This window comes from Anolis carolinensis, chromosome 1, assembly GCF_035594765.1.
Source record: "Anolis carolinensis isolate JA03-04 chromosome 1, rAnoCar3.1.pri, whole genome shotgun sequence".
NCBI lineage: Eukaryota > Metazoa > Chordata > Lepidosauria > Squamata > Dactyloidae > Anolis > Anolis carolinensis.
In genome coordinates, this window is record NC_085841.1 from 270,079,528 (window position 1) to 270,092,605 (window position 13,078).

The 13,078-nt window shown below is 35.0% G+C and overlaps 1 protein-coding gene across 1 annotated transcript in view; it reads right to left on the reverse strand.

Annotated features, from left to right (window-relative positions):
- Positions 1 to 726: 726 nt before the first annotated feature.
- otog (otogelin) overlaps positions 727 to 13,078 on the reverse strand; it is a gene marked incomplete at its 5' end in the record, with an annotated part of 110,491 nt that continues 98,139 nt past the window's right edge. Inside the window, 7 exons of the mRNA XM_016993132.2 lie at positions 727 to 2,003; positions 2,101 to 2,180; positions 7,328 to 7,373; positions 8,185 to 8,304; positions 9,479 to 9,583; positions 10,657 to 10,835; positions 11,668 to 11,743. Coding sequence (XP_016848621.2) covers positions 1,803 to 2,003; positions 2,101 to 2,180; positions 7,328 to 7,373; positions 8,185 to 8,304; positions 9,479 to 9,583; positions 10,657 to 10,835; positions 11,668 to 11,743 — 807 coding nt within the window. The remainder of the gene's footprint in view (positions 2,004 to 2,100; positions 2,181 to 7,327; positions 7,374 to 8,184; positions 8,305 to 9,478; positions 9,584 to 10,656; positions 10,836 to 11,667; positions 11,744 to 13,078) is intronic.

Here is a 13,078-nt window from a genome sequence, read left to right on the forward strand (position 1 = left end):
CTCCCTTTGGTTTCTCCTTCCTCCCTTCCTTAGGCTGTAAATTGTAATTTTTTATTATTTATAATAGACTTTTAGAGTTTATTGAAAAACTGCGAAACAGCGAATCTGCAAAAAGTGAACCGCAAAGTAGTGAGGGAACACTGTACACATCTATGCACCATGAAAAGAATGAAGCAGAAATACTATTTTTATGTATTTAGCACAGTATCTTAAATGTTTTGTTTTGGAAAACACATTGATTTCTGTCCAAAAAACTATAGTCTGCTTCTTCTAAAAACATTACGTTTGCAGGGAAGTGGATTTAATGAAAATGTATACTCCTTAGAAATAAGAAGCTCTTGTATATAATTTTAGATTTCTTAAAACATATTAGACCAAATAACACCTTAATGTGAATAATAGATTTGATCAACTAGAATCTTTTGCCCTTTACACAAATCATGTATCACATCTCTTCTGTCAATTTAAAGTGTACAGTAGTCCCGAAACAGGACTAATGTAGTCCTTTCAAATTGCATTCTTTGGGTAGCAGGTTTCTTTTATCATATCATGAAATACTTCTGAAATTATCCTAAGTTTCAGAAGTAGCTTGAAATACTGCTGAAAGGGAAGTTATTGTTTGTGGGAAAATAACCAACTTCTGCCCAATATCCCACATAAAAATTTATGTATACTGTGAGCTATTCTTATTAAAATATGTGCAGAGATTCCACTTTCAAGATGATATGCATTATATAATAAAATGTTTATTTTCTCATAAAGTTCAGGAAAGGGAAAGTATTTTTTTATTTAATAAACTGGTTGTTTTATTTAGCATATCATATTCTTTTAAAGTAAGATGAATATTTTGCTAAAACTTCCTAGAACATATATTTAATCTAACATGATAAAATATTTTTAAAAGTTGTATTTCATACCAGGAAATATGTTTATATATACAGTTATCAATATGGAAAACGTCTCCCTGATAAACATGCCCATAATGTTATCATTTGTTTCCCGTTGCATTATCAGCATTGTTTATATTGAACAGTCCTGGATACCATTTTTCTTAGATACCTTCAGAGGTATCCAAAATTGATGCATAAATACTACAGTACAGTCATGATAGTATACCACTTTAAAATGTGGTTCTTTAAAAAAAATTGACACCTAATGCAATAGACTATCACATAAATCAATATTATCCTGCTTCAAAGTCTCTGAAAGGCAATCCCTTTTCTTTTGGTAGTTGGCACATACCACATGAATTTAGCCTTAAAAACACAACAGGGCTCAAACACCGGATATGTATGCCAGTCTATCTAAACTGATTGGGTAAACATTTTGATTCAGAGGGGAATTCACATCTTCATCCAGAATAGCAGTTACGTTTTTGCTTGCAGATCCATTTGGATCAGGGCTATAAATTGAAAGGAAAGGTGGGCAACCCCCAGTAGCCAAAGGCTGCAAACTTTTAACAGACCTTGAAAAGCATCCTCTAATGTTTCCCCAACCTCTCCCATTTTAAAAAAAACTCAAATAGGTACCATGTATGTACCCTTTAGAAACAATGGGGAAAAACTGCAAATCCCTCGAAGTCTGTTTTGGGCCCAAATTTCAGTTTTGAAAGAGAACAAAAAACTCAGCTTCATTGCTGAAAACATACAGCAGTCCAAAATACAATGGCATTCAGTTCAGTTTAAATGGTTCTTTAGACAATTGCATTGGCAAAGGGTGTCTGATGAATTCTGTTATAATTCTGAGAGCGATATTACTTTCCTTCACTGATGTTGAATTTAGCGACTTCTTTTATGATTATTTCATGACCACTGGCAGGAACAGTCTGTGGGTTCTTGAACTGTGTAGCTGACCCAGGTTGAGTTCCCGCTGCAGTAGAGCTGCACATTTCGTCTATGCAGCCCCAGTTCTCTGCAGCATTTGCAGAATCTTGCATATGAATTGATATTATAATTATAAATACTTGCAGAAGGGCATTTTCCATCACAGGAAACAATATTTACCTGGAAGTGAGCATCAAAATAATAATGAGGAAACAGATGTTGCAAAAATAATGCACTGGTGAAAACAACAGTAGGGCACTGCTGGCCATTTACTTACTGGTGTGTTACTTCGGCAATCATTCTTGCGTATTGTCATCCTAACTGTCACCTTTTTACAAAATTTCCCATCTTCTTTGCCTACAAAGAATGAATTGATTGGAAAACTTCAACTCATCCGTTTTTAGACACTTCAGAAAGTAAAGATGTTCTTATAAACATATACTAGGTACTATGTTAAAAAAATCTAAAAACTAAGTAATAACAGTTGATGTTATTTTCACTTTTCAGCATTCTATTACTTAGACTTTTATAGGCTAGCGAAGATCCTCACATTCCAGTACAATTGTCACCACAATGAGTGAACTAGAAGACAACAGCTTGAAATCAATCTTCCAAAATGACAGAAATTTATTCCCAAATATGTTTATTTGAAAAGTCTAGCAATTGTAACTATTGTATTGAAAGTATTATCTCCTGAACTATAACTAAAGGCTGCAGTTGTCATGTCACTTATTGCCAAGTAACTGCATAAACATGGAATGAGTTTGCTCTAAAGATCCAAAAATCTAAAGTTTTCTAAGTGAAAATAAACTTCATTTATAAACTACTCTTTACATCCTAACTTAACCTAGCTCTGATGTTAAAATAGTCACACTGAAAGTAGCTTAATCCAGAAGAATCTGCTGCAACTAAGTTAGTATTGGGCACTGGAGTCAATGTGGTGAGTATATAGCAACACTGATAGTCTGCATTAATTATACAAAAATAATCTTAACTGTAAGCAATTTCAGATTAGTGACCTAGTCATTCCATTCTACCAGGATTACACGTCATAACTTGGTGCCCCAAGTTACCAAACTGCTATACTATTGCTCAGCTGTGTACCACTAAAGCAGACAGGAAATATGGCATCACCAGAACTGAATTCTGAAGACATTCTAGAGCTCATCAAGTTTATCAGGAACCCCATTCCTAATAGGTCACTGAACATGTTTGAGAGTTCTTCTGCTCTCTCTCTCTCTCTTGATTTTCCATGTCTGTCACATTCTAGGTCAATGTAGAAAGACAGGATAAAGGAGGGCTGTGGGAGTCCACAGGCAACCATTCCAAGAACCCCAGTAATAGATAAGCAGCCTGTTCTTCTTCATCGTGATCTCTGTGACACACACACGAGTGACTAGCACATGGAATCATCATAGAAGGGTTCTGTGTCAGGATAACAGGACTCCAGGATTAAAGACTCTTGCCCACACAAAAAGCAATGTGAGGAAAATGTAGAAAAATGTAAGCAAATTGCAGCATTGCACAATTCTGACAGCAGAATCCTCTTCAGAAAGACTACAGAAGTAACTACCACCCTTAAAGAGTTAAGGTACAGTATCTTTTTTAATATAAAGATTAAGACACTTTTTGGGTTGACTTTTTGGCTAAATTTTCTAGACTTATACATGAATATACACAGTAATTTACCAATGAACATCATAGTGGAGTGTAACCTACAAACAAGTTTAAATTGGAATTGAAAGGATTTTTTTTGCTGGTCCTAAGGATGTAAACACAGAAAATGTTATTGCTTTTTAGCCATTCACTACTTACTTCACTTAATTTTCCCCCTACTAAACAAGTGAGTTAGACCCAGTTAAAATCATACTTAATGCTATTAGAGGAAGCTATTATATTACATATCAACCTCAGTCAGAAGGCAAAAGCATGACCTGTTGTTAGGAAGATGAGAAAACCATTATTGGTTCAGACTAAATGCCCCTATAATCTGTTCCCACAGATATGAGGCAGGGTTTGTGTTTGTCACTTGTATTTGGAAACTAAGGAAAGGCCCTTAATAATGAGAGGGAAATCTTTTAATTTTTAATGAATTAAAATGCATTTGAAATGCAAATCATCTATAGATTTTCAATTTTATTAAGACTTACCATTAAAAGGCAAAGAGTATTTCTGAAATGAAATAGATCTCATGGAATCCAACTGATGTCATCCGCTTCTATGTACGTCATCTGAGCATTGAACTAAAATAACCCCCTGATTTCATAGCACAATTTGCAAGCTACAAGAGCTGGTGAGGCATTATCATGGTTTTGGAGTGTTGAAAGTGTGGACAGTGATTTTTGCTCTTTTTTGAAGAGTATTATTATTATTATTATTATTATTATTACCTTTATTTATATATTGCCTTTCCCCTCTACACAAAAACAGGGTTTGAAGTGGTTTATCATCTACACACACACACACACACACACACACACAAATTAACTGCTTTGCGGCCTCAACCAACAACAAAACTGAATACCACATCCAGGCTGCCACAACATTACCCCAAAACATCTGTTTGAATGAGGCAAAAAGGAGAACCAAATCAGTGATTAAATAAATCAGAAAAACAAAAGTGAGTAGGCAAAATTCATTTCCTCAAGCTACTTGGTTAGTTTAATAATTTTCTTGTTAGAACAACATTCATGTCAGGCATATTGTTGCCATCCAATTGATTCCCCTCAAAATGAACCTAGTTCTATACACCCCACTATTTGGAGTTTGCAGTATGCCTCTTCATATACCATGCTTTTTAGCAACATTTTATAATAAATGATTTAGATATTCATTCAGCATATTATGGAAGACACATATGTCTATCTTCAGAACAGCAAGCTTTAACAAGCAATTAGTTTCTATATTCTACAGTACTATCATAATTAGTGGGACCTGCAGACAGAATAATCATGCAAGAAACTAAACACTATGGAAAACTACCAACAGTACATTGTTGGCTAACAACAATACGCTGCCCATACCATGCAAAATGTACAAAATATGTGGGCAAATCTGAATTGTGAGACGTTAATACTATAATGCAGCTTCTTTCAGCCAGTTTTGTAATCTTAGAGCTTTGTGCTCCTATGAGGGAGTACATTGTTGGAAATCAACAATGGATCTGGATTCTTTGTTCCAATGATTTCCAAGAAAATGTACTTGACTTACAGTAAACACTAGATGTAGGAATGACTGTACTAACAGGGAATGGTAGCAACAGTGATATTCCAAAACCTAATAAGAACATTACAAATTGAACACATTATAAAAGTTAAATATATGGCCCCAAAGTTACATTCAGCATCTGATGGTGAATTAATCTAAAAAGGGGGTTTAGGCCCTTGAAATTCTTCTAGTCCAGTGGTTTTCAACCTGTGGGTCCCCAGATGTTTTGGACTTCAACTCCCAGAAATCCTAACAGCTGGTAAACTGGTTGGGATTTCTGGAAGCTGTAGACCAAAACACCTGGGGACCCACAGGTTGAGAACTACTGTTCTAGTCCATGATGTCACAGAGGTTCTCAATAATTCATTTGCATGTAGCAAAAAGATTCCAATTATCATGATTTTTGCTACATTCTGCAGGGACACTATCATCTGCAATATAAAACACCACCCACTGGGAATAAAGGACAATAACAATAGACAAATTCTAGTCCTGCTACTACACCACGGAATCTGCAGTAGGTGTGATGGTCTTAAATAACAGAGAAAGCAAGAGATGGCCCTGCTGCCATGCCAAGTCTTCCCCTGTTTAATTCCTGACCAAAATGATGCAAACTGCTTCATCCCACATATATCTGGCATCCTTCACCTTGCCTTTTGATTATAGTTCAGATCCCACAATGGACCACAAGGAGCCTTGGATTCATTTTTAAAGCATGAAGGAATGCCACATTGAAGTGTGGTAATGAGATAGTTCTTCAACATATATGATTTGCTTTACCTCAATTTAGGCAATTAGACATTAACGATTCTATAGTAATTTTCTGAAGCTGCACCCAACATGGTTTCTATTTTCTTGTTTAAAATTGAAATTACACTTTTCTTTTATATGTAGTTGCTGTTTACTGTGTTCCTTTTCCATAAATCACACAAAACATCTTAATGTTCATGTTTCTGTAACATGTTCTTCTATGGTGCTCAATGTGGTATACGTCATTATCATATTTCATTAAATATGTACAAAGTAATACATGAGCATGATAGATAATGCTGAAAGCTATCTGGTGTGTATCATTCTTGTGCAAAAATATGATACTGCTTCTACTTGTGATTGCAAAAAAAATATTCTTAAATACCTTTCAACACTCCATTGTCCCTGCCCAACAAAACACATCTAGATAATTTTCCTATTCTATAGATCTTGTTTTGGAAATTCACAGGAACACTACTTTAAAGTTTTGATAAGGACAATGCTTTTCTATCCCTTTAAATCTAGATGAAATGGTTTTTAGGGGCTTCACAGGAGACTCTAGAGCAGTGGATCTCAACCTGTGGGTTCTCATATGTTTTTGGTCTACAACTCCCAGAAATCCTAACAGCTGGTAAATTGGCTGGGATTTCTGGGAGCTGTAAGGCAAAAATATCTGGGAACCCACGGGTTGAGAACCACTGCTCTAGAGGAAAAGGAGGGGTACCCACACCTCCTTAGTCATAAATGTTGGAACTTTATAATTTATAGGCATACAGTGAACTGATACTATCTCCTCTCCTGAAAACTGCTTTTTTAAAGGATTTGTTCAGTTTGATAGGGCTTCTACTGAATAACTGATTAACTGTAGCTCATGAAACAAGCTTGTGTTTCCCCCTTTTATTTCTTATTGTTGCCATAACTTCTAATCTGTTTATAATCTTTGTTTCAATGACTTAAGTGTGAAGGTTTTAAATAATAAACTTTCTGCCAAAAAAAACCAGAAAATACATTTCATTTAAATAAAACAATTGCCCAAAAAAAGCATTGTAAGTAAAAGGGAATTTATAATTGATTTGTAATTTTCTAGCTCTCAACTGAGTCCGAGGCTTGATAACAGCAGAAATGTAGCAATAATATATTCAGTCCCTGTCAGCAGAAACAACATACATCATTTTGGCTTCAGAAATCAACATCCCAAGTCAGATAAAAATTGTAATCTCAGCTATGCGCTTCTGTCACCTTTGCAAATTATCTCAATCTTTCACAATTATAAAAGACACTTATTAAACAGAGATCCCAAATCAATTTGAAACTAAATTCCACTGATTTTGGAATAAACTAGGTGTCATTTGTTCTATCCATTTGGTACACACATTTTATTACAGTTATTATTGTTAAACTCACTATATTAATACTAATTTTCTATATTTGCAATCATTATCATGATCCCTAATGTGCATGACTGCTTATTATAGGTTAGATCCTTTAAAACACAATCAATGCCCTAAATTTATTTCACACGTACATAATACTGATGTATTACTTACATGTTTTACAGCACCCTTCTAGGAATGGTACAATATATCCTCCAACCTAGATAAGAATAAAATAAGAAAAATCAGACCCATTCAGAAGTATTTATTTAGCAATATGTCACAAATCCTCTGTTTAAGAAACCTAAACAGTAAACTGTCTAAAATGCAGCCAGTGGTTGCCCCTTTGAGAAACAAAGATACAGGCCTATTCCCTAGAAAAAACACCTTTCAATATTTTTCAGTAACAAGAAAGGAACTGGGGAAAAAACATTATGTACCCAATTTACCTCCCTGAAACCCATTCATAGATTCCTTCCTGCCCAAAATGTCAATTGATCAGAGGTTTTCCAAAAAATTTCAAAAGTCTGGAACTGGAACATTTGGGTTTACAGAAATATATATGAATGTTGGTTTGGAACAAAATAATGTCTGTGCAATTTTGTAAAAAGAAGTATGTTTCTTGAAACAGGTTTTTTATGTGCTATACAGGGTTTGTTTGTTTTTTTGCCTAAGCCCCATAAATTTTGATGAAAAGTTCCATATACATTCCTGTGCAGAGAAATTTCTTGATATATTTTGGGGATGAATGCATGCTTGGCAAAAACTGAAGAAAATGTACCTACATTATGGTATTTGTCCCAATTGGGTTTCCCAAGTTTTAGGAAACTCATTTTTGGTCAGTAAACAATAGTGTATATTTTTCCATCTCTACTGATGAGGGCAATTTTTTATAATTAGGAGTAGAAAATTATTTATTCATTCATTTAAAATATTTTATCCATCCCTATATTTTTGAGTAATGTAGAAGCAAATATAAACCATTTAGCAAAAGACATTATTTTTGAATGAAAAAAGGACAAAGCACTGACCTTCACACACTCTGTTTCATTAAAGGGTGGGCAGCTGACGGCTGAAGTTACTAGAACTGGTCCAACTGGTGTGTTTGTGCACTCATATCTGATACAGTTTGAAATCCAAGCACTGCCAGACTATTTCATTATTTAAAACGACCATCAGAAATAGAATCATATCAAAATACCATTAGTATTTTCAGGAAGTAAGAAAAACTTAAAATAATCTTACTTGTTTATAGTTATTGTTCCATTATTACCTTCCCTAAAGCCTGTGTGGAGAAAGGAAGCTTTCATATGCAATCTTAACCTGATCATTGCTGCAAGCCAGGTAATTTTAGATCTCAAACATAATGATCTTGAGGGACTCTAAATGACCATACAATTATTTCTATTATGGAATATTAGTTCAGAATTCAATTGCAACACCATTTTTCCACTCAAGAAATATTTTCAGCATATTATTTTAAACACACTTAAATCACAGCTCCACTATGCCCATAAAACAGATTGAGTATTCCTTATTTGAAATGCTTAGGACCAGAAGTGTTTTGGGTTGCAGATTTTTTCCAGGTTTCAGGATACCTCTCCTTGCATATACGGAGATGGGACCCAAGTCCAAACATGGAATTGATTTATGTTTTATATACTCTTTATTATACATGTAACCTGAAGATTTATTTATTTATTTATTTACAACATTTATACCCCGCCTTTCTCTACCCCGGAGGGGATTCAAGGCGGCTAAATCTAAACACCATATTTTAAATAATTTGGGGCATAAAACAAAGTTTGTGCATACAGAACTATCAGAAAGCAAGGGTATCACTATCTCAGTCCCTCATGTGAACAGTTTCGGATTTTTGACTATTTCAGATTCTATATAATGGAAGCTCAACTTATAATATAAATGGTGTTCTTGTCGGTAAACGCCTCCGAAACCAACACTCCACTGCAACCTATAAACTACCATTTGATAATTTGTTTCTCTATTGGTTGTCTTCTATGTAGCAAATTTATTCAAGGAGTGCCCTTGCAATGGGTTTTACACCAGTTACAGTAGGTTCCAAGTTATGTCGCTGCCTATCTACTAGTGCTATCACTGAGAAATAAATATGCAAATTATTATTGCCCGATTTCCATATTAACTCATACTGTTATTGCTATTTGAACAGAAATTCATTGCCACTCCTAGATTACAGACTTCCAATATGAGTTTATTTGTAAGTACAAACTAAACTCAGCACTTGAATTCAGTCAACAATTACACCCCCTGTCCCTCTACCAAAAAAAAATGAAGGCATAGGTTTACCTTAAAATGTGAAAGTGTTCCATTGCTAAAAGTGTGGATGCAAGATATATTCTTACATGTTCCACAACATGTTGTTAAATCCTTTGGATGTTCATAAACTTGGTGCTGTAAAAGTCAAAGTAAAGCATTTCAATTAATATTGGACAAGGAATCAACATCACAACAGTGTGCTTTTATATCATGAAACTATGTGGGGTTAGAAAATCTTCATAACTCTGAATTGCACCCAGCATAAAACTAATGAGAAAAGTATGAGAGTATTCTGCTAGCACAGCAGTACGCAACTTATGGCTGTACAAATACTTCTGGACTGCAACAACCATTAAACCTGGCCTACAAAATGGAGATTTTTAGAGTTTATATCCAGCTGTCCAGCCAACATCTAATGAAAAGAAACTATCAACACATTTTAAAAATGTCTTGTGCAGTGATATGACTACATACAACAGTGGTATGTAGTAATATTTTCTGAAATATGGTGCTGAATTACTAGAAGTGATATGTATTTCAGAGAATATTTGACCTGGATTTAAGATGATTGGTCTCAAACTGCTGCACATGATCATCAATACCTCTGTAGTGCAAAAAGCAGTAACAGGGAACTATGCCTCACTGGAAGAAGGGAGCTGGATGCATCACCTTCTCTCCAGTACCTCAGAATGCCCCATCTCTGGTGATGCAAAGGTGCCACAACCAAAAACATGAACTACAATATTTACAATGTTGCTAAATCTGATTTATGACATTTTAAATAACTGAACAGAATATCAGTCATTTCTTCAGTGATATCGAGAAGTTGTTGTCTCAAATATTATTTAAATTTAACCAAGTTATCCTCTGAAAATCTATTTTATAATTAACAACCTAAAGATTTATTTAAGAAACTGTATATTTCTTCTGCTTCTGATGAATCTTGAAACTATTACATATAGAGGATGGTTAATCTCTAACTTTTGTAAATAGCATTACGGTATAACCTTTCTCCTCATAAGAAGACACTATAAGCCTCACCTGTATAAGCCAAGTTTTCAAACCCCGTCCTACTTATTATTGGGATTTAAGTGGTGAAAATAGTATAAATATATAGTTTCTGTATTATGAAAAAAATATCTACTTTGTTATTTCTATCTGTGCTAATTTGCCAATGAAAATGCATAGTTTAATGCTGAAATTCTTACAGATTTGCACCTCGCCGCACAATTGACTGTGGAGATATTTATCCGATAGTACTTGGTCACAGGATCCATTATACTTGTGCAGTAGGAAGTGTAGCAAATGCCATCAGGTGAGTGTTCAACAATGGCCTGTCCAGGGAGCAGAACACCTCTTTCATTGCTCAGGCATACTTTATCTCTTGCTGAAACAAATTTCCAAAAACACAAATTGCACTAAGTTTACTTCAGATAATTTATAGCAATTGCTGTATCAAGTAAAGAAAATGAGAAGCTACAAAATTTCAACACCTTCAAAAGTATGATGGGACAGTTAATGCATGAAAAATGTACTGCTTATCAATGGCTTTATACAGATTCAAATAACTGCTGCTTACAACAGTATTAACCTGACACACCCATTCATTTAATATATGTGTTCAATTTTTCTTGAAAGCTTGAACTGCTCAGACCATGAAGTATTTTCTTATTGCTGATTTACTTAGAATTTAGAAAAGATAGTCAAATAGTATTCAGTAAAACTCCAATAAGTATGGAATTCATATCTGTGGTTCTATTTACCTGTTTCCCTAGGAATTGTTTCTCTAGGAACTTGCTGAGCTCTCCAGACAATTCTATGGTATATTTCTCATGGAAGTTATTACAGAGTTGTATTGGAGGTATCCTCTCTAGGGCTCTTTAAGCCCACCAATGCAACTTTATGGTATGCTGGGACCATAAGTGAGGTACCATAACATTATTGTAAATCAGATAATTTAATGGGATTTGGTTGTATCTACTGTTTCACATAACTGCAGTTAGCATAGCTATTATATTGGCACTGGTTGTTTTAAGAAAAAAACATATCTGCTTTCATAAAATGCTTCAGAACATTAGCATAGTATACAAACTGTTTATGGTTTAATTTGAGTAGTTTATCTTTGAAAGTTTACATTGCCATTTTTTTAGTGAGAGTGAGAGAAATCACTCAAAATAGAATAACATTATTTCCCCCCAGTTAGAGCACCTTATACTTACAACACTTGTATTTAGCGCAGTGACAAACATTTTCTGTGCTGTTCTGGAATTGTTCATCGAGAATAATTTTCTCTCCCTGTGAAAAGATAAAAGGTTCCACCACTATGTCATAAATATTGTACTTCAATGTCAATTTTAATTTTTCCCACTACATTTGCTAATCAGTAGTAAGGAACACATTTTAAAAATCTGTTCTATTAACATTTTTTTTTTAATGTTTAGAGAAAAGGTAATTCACAGTGCAATCCTTTCTGTTTAAGCTTTTTGTTTTATTTTCACTATTTTATTACATAAAGGAAAGTGGGGAAAAAAGAAGATGGGAGACACAGTGCAATTCTTTATGTCTAGTAAAATGTAAACCCTAGTGAGGTTTCCCAAACAAGTGGGTGCAGACTTGTGGTACATGGAAGAATTTCCTTCTTAGTAAACCCGAGTAAGGTTGTCGTCCTCAAAGATATACATTAAAAAACATGTAATAGTTCAATTCAGTAATAAATTTTGACATCTAGAAATATGGAATGGAAGGCAGAGATTTACCGTATTTTTCGCTTTATAAGACGCACCTGATGATAAGACGCACCTAGTTTTCAGAGGAGGAAAATGGGGAAAAATAATGCGGACGCTTTGAACTGGATTATCTGAGTTTATGGTCCCTTTCTCACAACTATATAAAATTGAACTGAATTATATAGCAATTTGGACTCAGATAATCCAGTTGGACCCTACACTGCTATATAATCCAAATCAAAGCAGGTAATCTGGATTTTATATGGCAGTGTAGATGGTGCCCAAGATGGTGCTCCTGCACCCTGATTGTGAGCTCCACAGAGACATCCGGTTGACTGCTGTAGGAACAGAATGCTGCATTCGAGAGGCCTTTGGTCTGATTCAGCAGAGCTTCTCTTGTAAGAGGTCTGAGGGCAAAACTGAGAAGCTGTTAGCAAGTTTGTTTTAATACTTACAAAAGGGGAGGAATCCTCCTCTTCTATCCCTGTAATTTTTGATGTGTTTATAGAACCACAGCATTGGAAGAGACTCCAAGAGCCATCCAGGACAACCCCATTCTGCTATGCAGAAATACATGATCAAAGGACCTCTGACAAAGAGCCATCCAGCCTGATTAAAAACCTCCAAAAGAGATTCTGAACAGCTCTTACTGGCAGGAAGTTCTTCCTAATGTTTAAGTGGAGATCTGCATGCACAAACTAGTCCAACTCTGCATTAACTTCAACCTTTTAAAAAACTTTCCCAAAACTGCAGACTTAGGAGTGCTATCAATATCCTTCCATCTCCCACCCCCTTCATATTTTGTACATCTAGTCCAGTGGTTCCCAACTTGTGGTCCATGGCCTCACTGTTACTACACCCTTACATAGGAGGGAGGCTGACTACCCATGAAAGGCCCAACAAG